This window comes from Notolepis coatsorum, assembly GCF_963971535.1.
Source record: "Notolepis coatsorum genome assembly, chromosome: 16".
Classification (NCBI taxonomy): domain Eukaryota; kingdom Metazoa; phylum Chordata; class Actinopteri; order Aulopiformes; family Paralepididae; genus Notolepis; species Notolepis coatsorum.
The window spans coordinates 29,017,549-29,033,078 of NC_140180.1; the positions used below are offsets into that span (position 1 = coordinate 29,017,549).

The 15,530-nt window shown below is 48.8% G+C and overlaps 1 protein-coding gene across 1 annotated transcript in view; it reads right to left on the minus strand.

The window, feature by feature from the left end:
* rapgef2b (Rap guanine nucleotide exchange factor 2b) overlaps positions 1-15,530 on the minus strand; it is a 146,362-nt gene that overhangs the window by 37,608 nt on the left and 93,224 nt on the right. Inside the window, 3 exon segments of the mRNA XM_084331752.1 lie at positions 715-851; positions 2,218-2,395; positions 11,297-11,428. Of these exon segments, the coding sequence (XP_084187878.1) occupies positions 715-851; positions 2,218-2,395; positions 11,297-11,428 (447 nt within the window).

The following is a 15,530-nucleotide window of genomic DNA, read 5'->3' on the forward strand; positions in this document are numbered from 1 at the left end:
ATGTGGAGTTATGGAGTCTCCTGGCCCCTGAACCATGGAAATTAATCTCCCCGATGGTTACTTCCACTGAACCATTTTGTCGTGGATCCTTTACAACCACAATCCCTACACGGTTGCTATGCATTATTATTGTAATTTTTTTCGTGTGTTTTTTTTTTACAATATAAATACGAGGAACGTATGGTTTGTTGTTCCCTTCCACCTTGCGATCAACACGACTTCCCTGGACAGCAAAAGCAGGGAACCAGAAGTCAGTGTTTGCAGCTAATGTAGCGTGAGCAGCTCAGTGGATCACGTCTTCACGTTGACTGGAGACTCACTGAAGTGGTCAGGCCTTCGAGGCGAACACTCTGCACTCACATTGTTTGGGCGCATCACGGCAAAAGAAATGAACAAAACGGCTTAATTCAGAGCCATGGCCCGTCTAGACCGGCGAGAGCTAGAGAGAGCTAGAGTATAAGTGATGTTTTTCTCTGTAGCCCTAGGGAGAGATCCTGGGACCCACAGACGACAGGGGGACGGCGGTCATTCGGGTTTAATAGAGCAGAAAAATATGAAATGGAAGAAAATGACGACCTTCATTGGCAAGGGTGAGAGACGCAAGTCGAGTTCCCTGAGACACACACACACACACATTTAGAACGGCAATCAAAAAGCAAGTCACACGATGGGACTCACACACGCATGTACACACACACACACACACACACCCACCTCTTCCCCATCGTTCAGGACGACGGTTCCGGCGCGCTCGACCACAGCGAACACCATGACGGCGCACAGCTCCCTCCTCACAGACATGGTCATGTTGGCGAACGCCGGCAGCTGATGCATGAACTCCAGTAATTGCTCTGTGAAATAAGCGGGAGAGGAAGAGGAGAAGAAGAGGCGGTTAGGAAGACGAGCGACCGTCCTGACACTCAGAGGAGAGGGAGAGGGCAAGCAGTGGACTTGCACAGGCTGAGAGAGAGAGAGAGGGAGAGAGAGAGAGAGAGAGGAGAGAGAGAGAGAGAGAGAGAGAGAGAGAGAGCGCGCAGGATTTGAGCCCCGTAATGGCAATGAATACCCCGCAATTTAATCATTATCCAGAGAACGCTGAGGCAAATATCAATTTCATTGACAGAAGTGTTTCGAGGCGAAGAGAGATGCTGACTCCTCACTTAGTGACCTTTATGCAAGTCTGTGTGTCACAAGAATCAACGTTCAACGCACACACTGGCCCGTAAAGAACCGCCGCTGAGCTCATATTAGCTACTCTGTCAAGCATGATGAAGTTAAATAGGGGGGGGGGTCTCTTGGCCGTGGTCCTGGGTATTACCGTGCACATCCAGCAGCACCCATGCCTCTTTATAGCGGGAGATTAGGACACCCTGTGCTGAGGTGCGAGAGCCCCCCCCCCCCCCCCCCGTGCCCCTCCCTGCACTAGCTAGCAGCAGCAGCAGCAGTAGTCTGGGGCACTGGCTGACCTGTGCTTGGCTTGGCAACAGTGTCGTGTGTGAAGCTGCGGAAGCAGCACTGAAAGTTTAATGCACTGGGAGAGAGAGGAGGGGAGGGGAGGGGAGGGGGGAGGCGAGAGGGGAGGGGAGGCGAGAGGGGAGGGGAGGCGAGAGGATGTGCTGGTCTGACCTAGAAAAGCCTGCAAGGGGAGAGGGATTGGGGGCTTGTTGAGTGGATGTGGGATGGGAAGGGCTGTGGGGGGGCGTTGGCACTCACTCTTAACCTCTCTCTACATCCAATGCATCATCCTTCCCCATTCCAGTCACACATGTGTGGCTAAAGCTTTGGGTCTGAGTAGATGCGTGCTGGTCTTTTTTTTTTACATGTATATCACCGTCATTGGAGTTTAATCGTAGCTATAAAGGGATATGATGTCCCCAGACTTTAGGTGTGGCCTAAAGAATTCCTGGATAGTCTACGTAGGAGAAAACGGCGTCATAAAAGAGTGTCATAAAAGGGGGGATGTGACATGCATCTTTCTCCTACGGATCTTGCAAAGACTGCAATTATATCTAGATTTTAAATCGAAATATAATCGATTATATCTAAATCTATATGTGGGTTTAAAAAGATAACGACCTCGCTGACTTTTGTTTGAGAATATCACTGCAATGTTTGTTGAATCCACATTTTCCTACAATCAAAATCCGACAGTTTGTGGCATTTGCAGGTAAAGCTATACGTGTGAATGGCGATCAACTCCCCAGCCGGGACACGCACCGATGTCATCGTCGGTCCTGTCCATGGGGTCTTTCTCCAGACAGTCCCGCACGATGTCGCGGCTCATGAGGGGGTCCGACGCCCGCTCGATGTCCTCCTCGTCGTCGTCGTCCTCCGAGTCCACGGCGGTCTCTGGCAGGCCGCTCAGGTCCATGTCCCCCGGCTCGTGCTCCGTGGCCTGCGGACAGAGAGCAACACAAACCTCAGTCGTCTGGGAATAGACGGCGGGCAGGAAGCGCTCGCTTTCTCCGTCCCCACCTCGGCGGTTTGGGGACCGCCCCCCGCCACGGTGGCGTAGGTCGTGTCCACCTGTCAGACTGTGAGAGAACGGGTTCATTAGGAGAAGGAGAAGGATCGAGGAGGGAAAAGCACAAGGTCAAGAGCGCAGGGTGACACTGACACAACTCCTCCCTCCAGCATCAGCTGCGAACACACATGGCATTTCCAGGAAACCGGCAACAGCGAGAGGAAGAGCAGCACTCAAACCAACGTGCATTTGACCCATTTTTTTTTGTGTGAGATGGATTAGTGGTATTCTGTACAGTAGAGGAGAGACACACATCAACCCTGCATACCAAGCACCGTGCCATGCATAGTAACTAACAAGCGAATTAACACTCAACTTTCGCCCGTCTCCGACCCCCCCCCACACCCCACTTCAGCAAACTCCACCGTCCGCCTCGCTGGCAGATGCGCCTCTTTGAAAAGCAGAGAGATGACGTGTGGTGATGAGGAGAGAGAAACGAGCGAAGACGGAGGAGCGAGAGAGAAAAGCGATCGTGAGCATCAGGGGCTGATATTAATAGAGCTCTCCTGCTGCCATCAATCAACACGTCTCAACTTTCCAAGGGTGGCAGAGAGGCCACACACACACACCCACACCCACACGCACCCACCCACACACACACCGCCACACACACACACAGCCACACACACACACACACACACAAACAGAAGGAAACAGAAGGGCCCTCTTCAAGAATTAAAAGCTGTCGCAGGCGTACGATTGGATTGAGATGAAACACATAGTCCTCCTCACCTGAATACGGCGCTCCGCCTGCAGCTTGTTACCAGAAAGAGAGGAAAGGGTCGCCTTCGCAAACTGCCTGCAGAAGCCCAGTCCGAGACGCATCTTTACCTCCCGGCCCGTCAGCCTCTGTTTAAATCTTTCAGAGCCGAGAGTTCGTTGTCTCTCTCTCTCTATCTCTCTCTCACACAAAGACCAATGTCATTTCTCCTCAAACGCAAAGGACTCATTAATGATTCAGGGCATTTGTCTGAGTGGCCACTCGGGCGTCACGAGGGTACCCGGCCGGGGGCGGGACGGGGGCGAGGAGGGGCGGGGATCTGTCCTCTTCCAAGGGGAGGTGAGTAGAGGGGCGGAGGGAGTAAAGGGGGGACAGACTCCTCTGGGACGAAGTGTTTAGGAGTGACAACAGAAAGATGAACCAACGTTGGACGAGGTAAGGAGACGACAAGTATGATGACACCAAGAGTGAATTCAAATGTCATTTACATTACGCTCAAATCCATACGCTTTACCAGCCACCAACATGGCAAACAGACAAAAACAACAACAACAACAAAGGGTTTTGCATATTGCAGCAGTTTACTCACTGCAAATATATATATATATTTTTTTTTTACTTACTTTTTTTTTGTTATGTATGAAGCACACTCTCAGGGGCTCATACAGAACCAAGCATTTCACCGTAAAGTACCTGTATTTTATTGTGATATTTAATAAACAAACTTGAACTTGAATCTTGAATCCGACAAAGGATCACTGTGGCCTGGGACTCGGAGCGATGTGAAGACGACGGCAGCACCTACATGTAGCACCGATGCTGAAGCGTTGATTGCCCTGAAAATAGTGGTCCTATAAACAGTCCTCTAGCAGCGCACCGCAGCAAAACAAGTATGGAAGTCATTATCAACATGCCTCGTGAGATAGAACACTCACTTCGTTTGGTTTTTCGACAGCACACAAACACGCTGAACAAGCCACACAGGGAATGTCGCTAACTTGTGAAGATCTAATCAGAGATGTAGCATTTTAATGTGTGTGTGAATGTGTAGGTGTGTGTTCTGTGCATAAATCTGCAGTGAGCATAAGTGGGGTTGGGGGGGGGGGGGGGGGGGGGGGGGGGGGGGGTTGCTGAGGTTGGGTGCTGTTAATATTTCAACAGGGCTATTCTTGGATCAATGCTTTCAAAGCCCTTCTGAAGAACCAATTTCATGATTTATTCAGATGCAAAACAGTCTGCCATGTCGTCAGCGTCGGGGGCGAGGATGCCCAGACCGGGAGCTCGGTGGTACTCCGGTCGACATCGGAGGCCGTGGAGAGGACCTCGCGGAGGACCACGCGGTACACGACACGTATAACAACAACAGCCCCGGATGGATCACCCTCGTGACCGCAACAGAAGAGGGTCTCGTGTGCATCGCCAGGAGACACACTGGCAGAAGTACAGCCTTGGAGGTTGAATAGAGGGGGGACTGAATGGGGAGCCGAGGATGCAAGGCCATCCTTCTCGAGAGGGCAGGGCGGACAATGGGAGGGGGAGAGCACTTGAGTCGACACGGAGCGGAGGACGGGACACAAGAGAGGCCGCGACACAAGTACAGTATATTGATCCAGAGGAGCCAGACGCCGGTCAATAGGGCTCTATGTGTTCTTTGAACCGAGACGGCAAACACATTTCAACTGTTTGACGAAAAGTGACCCAGACGTGATCACCGACGTAAAAGTAATTTCTCTCTGCACCGTCAACTTCCTATGGTGTCAGACGGCAAAGAGCACAGGGCGACCCCCCTGTTCCCTCATCCTGCACCACGACTTGGGAACCCAAAAAGGTGCAGCTACTCTTCAACATCATCAGTATGCAAGCCGGGCAGGACATCGACTTAAGCTAATGACACCCAAAACAAGCAACGTCGGGTACAACAAACAAGTCCCGCAGAGCACCGTGGAAAATATAGAAGGTCCACTGCACCGTGTTACTCACGTCCTCCATGTCACACGCCCTGCGTTTGCAATGAGAGTTCTGTGCTTTAGAGAAAGGGGCTTGTGGAAGAGGACAGGAAGAGGAAGAGGACAGAGCAGAGGAAGAGGACAGAGCAGAGGAAGAGGACAGGAAGAGGAAGAGGAAGAGGACAGATCAGAGGAAGAGGACAGAGCAGAGGAAGAGGACAGGAAGAGGAAGAGGACAGCGAAGAGGAAGAGGACAGAGAAGAGGAAGAGGACAGAGCAGAGGAAGAGGACAGAGCAGAGGAAGAGGACAGAGCAGAGGAATAGGAAGAGGACAGAGAAGAGGAAGAGGACAGAGCAGAGGAAGAGGACAGAGCAGAGGAAGAGGACAGAGCAGAGGAAGAGGACAGATCAGAGGAAGAGGACAGAGCAGAGGAAGAGGACAGAGCAGAGGAAGAGGACAGAGCAGAGGAAGAGGACAGAGCAGAGGAAGAGGACAGATCAGAGGAAGAGGACAGAGCAGAGGAAGGGGAAGAGGAAGAGGACAGATCAGAGGAAGAGGACAGAGCAGAGGAAGAGGACAGAGCAGAGGAAGAGGACAGAGCAGAGGAAGAGGACAGAGCAGAGGAAGAGGACAGAGCAGAGGAAGAGGACAGAGCAGAGGAAGAGGACAGAGCAGAGGAAGAGGACAGAGCAGAGGAAGAGGACAGAGCAGAGGAAGAGGAAGAGGACAGAGCAGAGGAAGAGGACAGAGCAGAGGAAGAGGACAGAGCAGAGGAAGAGGACAGAGCAGAGGAAGAGGACAGAGCAGAGGAAGAGGAAGAGGACAGAGCAGAGGAAGAGGACAGAGCAGAGGAAGAGGACAGAGCAGAGGAAGAGGACAGAGCAGAGGAAGAGGACAGAGCAGAGGAAGAGGACAGAGCAGAGGAAGAGGAAGAGGACAGAGCAGAGGAAGAGGACAGAGCAGAGGAAGAGGACAGAGCAGAGGAAGGGGACAGAGCAGAGGAAGAGGAAGAGGACAGATCAGAGGAAGAGGACAGAGCAGAGGAAGAGGACAGAGCAGAGGAAGAGGAAGAGGACAGAGCAGAGGAAGAGGACAGAGCAGAGGAAGAGGACAGAGCAGAGGAAGAGGACAGAGCAGAGGAAGAGGACAGAGCAGAGGAAGAGGACAGAGCAGAGGAAGAGGACAGAGCAGAGGAAGAGGAAGAGGACAGAGCAGAGGAAGAGGACAGAGCAGAGGAAGAGGACAGGAAGAGGAAGAGGACAGAGCAGAGGAAGAGGAAGAGGACAGAGCAGAGGAAGAGGACAGAGCAGAGGAAGGGGACAGAGCAGAGGAAGAGGAAGGGGACAGAGCAGAGGAAGAGGACAGAGCAGAGGAAGAGGACAGAGCAGAGGAAGAGGACAGGAAGAGGAAGAGGACAGAGCAGAGGAAGAGGAAGAGGACAGAGCAGAGGAAGAGGACAGAGCAGAGGAAGAGGACAGAGCAGAGGAAGAGGACAGAGCAGAGGAAGAGGACAGAGCAGAGGAAGAGGACAGAGCAGAGGACAGAGCAGAGGAAGAGGACAGAGCAGAGGAAGGGGACAGAGCAGAGGAAGAGGAAGGGGACAGAGCAGAGGAAGAGGACAGAGCAGAGGAAGAGGACAGAGCAGAGGAAGAGGACAGAGCAGAGGAAGAGGACAGAGCAGAGGAAGAGGACAGAGCAGAGGAAGGGGACAGAGCAGAGGAAGAGGACAGAGCAGAGGAAGAGGAAGAGGACAGAGCAGAGGAAGAGGACAGAGCAGAGGAAGAGGACAGAGCAGAGGAAGAGGACAGATCAGAGGAAGAGGACAGGAAGAGGAAGAGGAAGAGGACAGATCAGAGGAAGAGGACAGAGCAGAGGAAGAGGACAGAGCAGAGGACAGAGCAGAGGAAGAGGAAGAGGACAGAGCAGAGGAAGAGGAAGAGGACAGAGCAGAGGAAGAGGACAGAGCAGAGGAAGGGGAAGAGGAAGAGGACAGAGCAGAAGAAGGGGACAGAGCAGAGGAAGAGGACAGAGCAGAGGAAGAGGACAGAGCAGAGGAAGAGGACAGAGCAGAGGAAGAGGACAGAGCAGAGGAAGAGGACAGAGCAGAGGAAGAGGACAGCGCAGAGGAAGAGGACAGAGCAGAGGAAGAGGACAGAGCAGAGGAAGGGGACAGAGAAGAGGAAGGGGACAGAGCAGAGGAAGGGGACAGAGAAGAGGAAGGGGACAGAGCAGAGGAAGAGGACAGAGCAGAGGAAGAGGACAGAGCAGAGGAAGGGGACAGAGCAGAGGAAGAGGACAGAGCAGAGGAAGAGGACAGAGCAGAGGAAGAGGACAGAGCAGAGGAAGAGGACAGAGCAGAGGAAGGGGACAGAGCAGAGGAAGAGGACAGAGCAGAGGAAGAGGACAGAGCAGAGGAAGAGGACAGAGCAGAGGAAGGGGACAGAGCAGAGGAAGAGGACAGAGCAGAGGAAGAGGAAGAGGAAGAGGACAGAGCAGAGGAAGGGGACAGAGCAGAGGAAGAGGACAGAGCAGAGGAAGAGGAAGGGGACAGAGCAGGCGCCCGCCAGGCGGTATCTCTGGACAAAGGGACATGGAAAGACAGGATTCACGTAGAGAAGGAGCAAAGATAGTCAAGTCAAGAGAGGAACTAAGAGCTGTTCTTAGAGGGTAGATGACTGGGGGTGGAACAGACGAGTAGACAGGAGAGAGCATCTTAGGGCGCGGATCCACCTGCCTCATATTTATGACCGCACGCGTCTTTTTTCAATGTATCCCAATGGGGAGAGAGTGTATGCGGCCGCATGCGCCGCCTATAGGAAATGTACTGCAGTCGGCTTCTTTTTTCAGCTTTTTTGTGCGGCCGAAAGTTGAAACTTTCTGAACTTTCAGAGCGATGCGCTGAGCTCATTTTCAGACAACCAATCACAGCCATTCATATCTACCACTCTGTTTGTAACCTGACACCGGAGCTGCCTGTCTGTCTTGGCTGTCTCCCACAGTAGACGGGCCATTGAGATTCGCGACAAAACACAAATACACTAATAATAATAACTACACGAATACACTACTAAAAAGCTAATAAAAAGCAAAGGGCGAACTGTGGTGTCAGGCAATAACTATATATATAATTAATATACAATAAAGTTATTAAAATATGCTATAATATGTGCAAAACCGCGGCAGGAAAAAACGATAAAAGGATGGCTGTAGATTTATTTGTGTCATCTACAAGATGCGCTTCATGCCAGCACTGCCGGCGCACTGCCAGTGTTTTTGTGAGATTGGTGGACGCGGGCCCTTAGTGAAGGAAGGTCACAAGGAAATGTAGGAAAAAGCACAGGAGTGAGGAAATAGGAGAGAAGATATGAGTGTACATACATGTGTATTTGTGTGCGTGTGTGAGAAAGAGATACAAGTATACAGAGACGGATATAGAGTGTGTGAGAGTGAGTCAGAGAGAGAGAGCGAGAGAGAGAGCGAGAGCGAGAGCGAGAGCGAGAGAGAAAGAGAGAGAGAAAGAGAGAGAGAAGAGAGAGAGAGAGAGAGAGAGAGAGAGAGAGAGAGAGAGAGAGAGACTAACGAGGACCCAACAGATGGCCTTAAGACTGGGATCATCATAGAGTATGGGCACATTCAACCATCCCCTTCTCAGACAGCACACCCACACACACATACTGTAACACAACACACATGCACGCTGGCTCACGTGCACATGCGCACACACACAATTGCACACACAATCAAAAAGCTCTGCTCAGACAAACTGATTGAGAGCAATGTACCCAAAATGCACACACACAAGCAAACATGCATGCACACACAGGTGCACACACACACACACAATTAAAAGCTGTGCTCAAACAAACTGATTTGACAATGCACCCCAACACTGTACACACGCATACCCACATTTGTGTGCACAGACATACATGCAGGCACCCTCCCCACCCACACACACGGTAAACACAAATAGGCCCACAGCAGGTGACAGCGTTAGGAGGCTATGGGGAGGGTGCACTAACACTAAGAGGATTAGGTGCGAGTGGGGCCCGTCCACAGTCACGAGATGATGGGCGGGTGGCGAGAGTGGGGGGGGGGGGGGTCAGTAGGGGCGTGAACCTCAGACGTCACTACATGCTACCATTTCACTGACACAAGCGTGTTAAAAAAATTCCCAGCGGGTGACCGTCACATACAACCGACAAAACTGCCGTCTGCGAGTGCAATTATACACACTCAATTTAATTCTGCTCAACGCTTGAATGAAAAACCACGAAGCGCCCATTCTTTGAATCTGGAAAAAAAGAAACATAATGAGCCTATTTGATTCCAGATAGGTATATTTACTACATCGAGTTGACAGAGCGATCTGCCCCCCTGATCGATGTATTGTGACACCCGTAGTTGTTAGGGATCGCTGCTGGTTTTACATTGCTATTCTACAGCTAGAGAGAGGAGTCAGTGAGGGTGGTGGGGCCCAGTGCTCACCTGGTATATCTCTACCAGACTACTGTTCACCTGTTATATCTCTACCAGACTACTGCTCACCGGTTATATCTCTACCAGACTACTGCTCACCTGGTGTATCTCTAACAGACTACTGCTCACCTGTTATATCTCTAACAGACTACTGCTCACCTGTTATATCTCTAACAGACTACTGCTCACCTGTTATATCTCTACCAGACTACTGCTCACCTGCTATATCTCTACCAGACTACTGCTCACCGGTTATATCTCTACCAGACTACTGCTCACCTGGTGTATCTCTAACAGACTACTGCTCACCTGTTATATCTCTAACAGACTACTGCTCACCTGGTATATCTCTACCAGACTACTGCTCACCTGTTATATCTCTAACAGACTACTGCTCACCTGTTATATCTCTAACAGACTACTGCTCACCTGTTATATCTCTAACAGACTACTGCTCACCTGTTATATCTCTAACAGACTACTGCTCACCTGTTATATCTCTACCAGACTACTGCTCACCTGCTATATCTCTACCAGACTACTGCTCACCTGCTATATCTCTACCAGACTACTGCTCACCTGTTATATCTCTAACAGACTACTGCTCACCTGCTATATCTCTACCAGACTACTGCTCACCTGCTATATCTCTACCAGACTACTGCTCACCTGCTATATCTCTACCAGACTACTGTTCACCTGTTATATCTCTAACAGACTACTGCTCACCTGGGATATCTCTAACAGACTACTGCTCACCTGTTATATCTCTAACAGACTACTGCTCACCTGTTATATCTCTACCAGACTACTGCTCACCTGCTATATCTCTACCAGACTACTGCTCACCTGTTATATCTCTAACAGACTACTGCTCACCTGTTATATCTCTGACTACTGCTCACCTGCTATATCTCTACCAGACGACTGCTCACCTGTTATATCTCCAACAGACTACTGCTCACCTGTTATATCTCTAACAGACTACTGCTCACCTGTTATATCTCTACCAGACTACTGCTCACCTGTTATATCTCTAACAGACTATTGCTCACCTGTTATATCTCTAACAGACTACTGCTCACCTGTTATATCTCTAACAGACTACTGCTCACCCGTTATATCTCTACCAGACTACTGCTCACCTGTTATATCTCTAACAGACTACTGCTCACCTGTTATATCTCTAACAGACTACTGCTCACCTGTTATATCTCTAACAGACTACTGCTCATCGGTTATATCTCTAACAGACTACTGCTCACCCGTTATATCTCTACCAGACTACTGCTCACCTGTTATATCTCTAACAGACTACTGCTCACCTGTTATATCTCTAACAGACTACTGCTCACCTGTTATATCTCTAACAGACTACTGCTCACCTGTTATATCTCTAACAGACTACTGCTCACCTGTTATATCTCTACCAGACTACTGCTCACCTGGTGTATCTCTAACAGACTACTGCTCACCTGTTATATCTCTAACAGACTACTGCTCACCTGTTATATCTCTAACAGACTACTGCTCACCTGGTATATCTCTAACAGACTACTGCTCACCTGTTATATCTCTACCAGACTACTGCTCACCTGGTATATCTCTACCAGACTACTGCTCACCTGGTATATGTCTGACAGGCTGCTGCTTCCAGAATCGCTGGTGATACTACATCCTGAGTGGCTGGAGAACACGCGGGTGACCTGTGGGTGCAAGCCGTCTGCGAGGTGAAGCCGGCTGAAGTCTGCGGGGAGCTGCACACGGGAACATACACACATACACACACACACACATACATACATACACACACACATACATACACACACACATACACAGACACACAGACGGTCAGTTTCGGCCCCAGGTGAAAAAACTAAAAAAACATTCACACCAACCGACCGCCACGCCCACGCTGACCAACAGGTGTTTGAAAGGCCATCTCAGGCAGCGGGAGGTGAAAAGAGAGAATGCATCGTGTGTTTTTCTTTTCAGGAATTAGGTAGATATACGTGCTGTTGAATTACAATCAAGGGGCGCGTGATTCTACTTAATTCTCTCAGACCTAAATCAATTTCCTGACAGTAGATTGCACATTCAATTATAGTTAAATAAGTGAAAGGCGTTAATCTCTCGCTCTACTCCTCTCCTGTGATTACACACACCAATCTTAATAGAACATACATGGGGAAAAGCCTATTAATGAACTGCACGCGTTAAGTCAAACTCCATCCAAATAATTAATTATCAAACTGAGGAAGAGGGGGAGAAAGGGGACGTGTTAATTGAATTTCCCCACTCGTCAGGCCGTCTGTGGGCAACTAACACCATACAGTACATGAATGTAGTATGTGAAATGAATAAATGAGCTTCAGCCAGACATTAGTCGCCCCCTTTCACCTTCCCTCGATAGTGCCAATGAATGACAAGAGCGGCCCAATCCAAACGCATCGTCGGGTTGATTTACACGGGCAGTGGTTGGCAACCGTTCAAGCGCGATTGTTTTGGGTCTCTCAGCGCTCTGTCCTCGGTAAGACGGGGAGAGACGGCACTAGCTAGTGAGGGCAAACCGTCGCGGCCGTAACTGTGTCAGGGAGACCGTCGCGGATTCGGTTTGAATACAAGAACCACGGAATAGACAAGAGAGGAGACCCTAATTAAACCGTGCAACGCTATGAACAATAAATAAATGCAAAGTAATAAGAGGGGGGAACCCAACTGGATTAACACACAGTGTGTATAATGTGTCAGACAGCACTGCTATAATTAGGCCTTTTTCCTAAATGAACACAACCCAGTTCCCTATGGAGACGACTGAGATACACAACAATATGAGCCCATATCCAATCACCAGTTATGCTAATGGCAGAAAATAGCACAACGTTTCACAGAGCTGAATTTTAAGGTCACAAAGTAGACAACAACAACAACATCTAAAACAACAACAACAACTACTACGTTCACTAGAGCAGAAGCTGAGGTAATGGTATAGCCAACTCAGACTCAGCTTCTCCCCTCAGGCCATCAGAACACTGAACACTGATCTATCCACACACAAGCACACATGAACACACACAGACACACACATCCTCAATTACACTCTCTCACACACCCCACACAAATACTGTACACTACAAAAAAGGTCACAGATCTGTATATTGTATATTATTGTATATATTACTCATTGCCTTTATTCTTAAGCTTAGCATTGTATTTTATTCTTATTACTTTTTTTGAATCATGTCTAGTCTACTATTTTATTATCTATTCTATTATTCTATTTTATTATTTGTATTTTTGCACAATCGAGGCGGGCATGGCCACCTACATTTCACTGCATGTCTCGTGTACGGTATGTGATAGGGCTGTCCCCGACTAAGGATTTGGATAGTTGACTTTAATTGGCCGAAATTTGCAGATAGTCGACTACTCCCCTGAATGCAAAAGAATATATCGACAAAAATATATATTATATATATATTTTATTTTATTTTTATCATTCCATTTGTCCATTTGTTTTTATCACTCCTTGTCCTCTGCGAAAGCATGCAATTGGTCCACGGATGGACACATCTTGATATTTGTCTAGTCTAGTGTGTTCATTAGATGGGTGAAATCCTCTTTCAGTGCCTTCAGTGTTTTCTTAGGCAGTTAGCCCCGCTGGTATGCGCGCCATTAGCGTTAGCCACGCTTCTAGGCCTCTTTACTTTTGGAAAATAATGATAAAAAAATATATATATATATTATACATATATTTTTTTGCATTCGACTAAGAGGTTGGCAGACGACTAGGGCTCCTTTCGATTGATACGTCGACTAATCGGGGTCAGCCCTAGTATGTGACAAATAAAACTCTTGAAACGTTGTATAGTATTACTACTAGAATGGCCTGAGTGAGAACTTGGGCTTTCAGACAATAATATTTTAATATGAACATGTTTTTATCTAACTATTGATATTCTGGTGCGGCGTTCTGGTGTTGACTCAGCGGCTGGTTGTGGATCATGAATACCAAGTTTTTACACCTAAAAGTCGACATGCAGGTGGATTCAACTAGGCTGTAAAAATGTATTTATTTGTTTGTTTTTAAATGCGAGAAGAGCAACACTGGCCGAGATGTGAACAGACACAGGAGGTTGATAGAAGGTAATACAATCTAGAAAACACCAGAACACATTGTCCCCAAAAGGCACCCTGAAGTCAAAATGCTTTGGAAATCAGTCTCAGACAATCTAGGTGTCCCACCAGGATGACAGACAGAATAGATTGGATGGGAATACAGCTGCGGGGGGTTTCATATGCAACAAAATGGCTTTGAGCAGTCACATCTCCACCATCTCCTCTTTTTAATGCTTTTTGAAGACTTGATCTGGTTTACGGCTAAATTTAAAAAAAGATTCTCTGAGGTGAGAAACGTGGAGGTTTCGCTGCTCATTAACACTACAATCGGCAGGAAGCTAGTTTTGACACCATTACTACTCACTCAGTATTCATGAACTGTCGGTTAAGATGAGAGCGATCACAACGCAGATGAAGAGTTTGTCACGCGGTTACACTTCAGAAATAACCTATTTATTTAGCACACTTAGTGAGCGCTAAATAAAATTACTATGCGCGTGAATGCACATAATGTGATGGTTCCATTTTATCTTTTGTCTTTTGTGTGGACGCCAGGAAGAATAGCTGTTCCTAAGGCAGCGACTAACGGGGATCCTAAATAAACGTAAACATAAACTCTGGTGTTTGTGAGAGGAAGTGTAACTCTGGACAAGCCGCTCGTGGCGTGGGCTGCTTTGCGTGTGTCCTTTGTGTGACAGTGTCTATATACCGTATGTGTGTCAAAGGAGTGTGAAAGGCCAGACAGAGTGCTCAATATTACCACAATGGTGCTGAGGTGTGATGGCATTATACTGTATCAAAAGATTGCCATCGCGTTTAATTATCCGGCTGGCTGCACAGAACAAAATGGCTCACCGGGGGGGGGGGGGGGGGGGGGGGGGGGGGGGGGGGGGCCAACACCCCTCAGGCCGGCGGGGCCCATCTCCTCATCTGGCCAAATTCACTACGAAATGACTGCAGCTGACACCCCAGCGTTATTATAGGACACTCAATTGTGTTGGGGGTGATAAAAAATCAACCCTCATTAGAGAAGGCACGCTGAATAAACCCGATTCAATTACACGGCGGTGGGCTCGAGACAAAAAGACTCGAGTCTGGCTCAGTGTTACTTCCTTGGTTAAAAAGAAACTTGGACATGAAGTCAATAGTGAGCTGGTACAGTGATAAAGTACATTTCTAATATTAAGGTTGAGTTGAGTTGATTAGGTGCGTCCTGTGGGTGAATTAAGAGGAGGAATAACAGCGTGGGGTCTATGGATCTGGGCGTGTAACCAGACATCGGTTAGTGGTGTACAATGGTGATCAATAACCACATGTCAATACTAATATCCAGGCCAACTTCCCCAACCAGTTAGCGACCATTTCCCCCCCAGCAGCCCCTGTCCCCCCCTCCCCTCCCCTCCCCCCTGCATGACATCTCAACTGCCCCGCCCTACCCTCCCCCGTCCTGCCCCTCCCCCCATCATGATATCCCAACAGCCCCCACCTACCATCCTCTACCCCCCCCCCCCCACATGATAGGATAATATATATATATTTTTTTTAACGTCATCCTTTCTCTCCTGCAATTTGGGTCATCGGTCCATAAAGCTGCATCCACTCAACCCAGGAGCATTTGGTCCAGTGACCTCTTCTTCTCCATTGGCATGCAAGGCCAAGATGGCCGCCCACAACAACATCAACACACACGGCACATCATGCTCGTTAAGCTTTTCTAAAATCGGGTGTCATGACGGGACG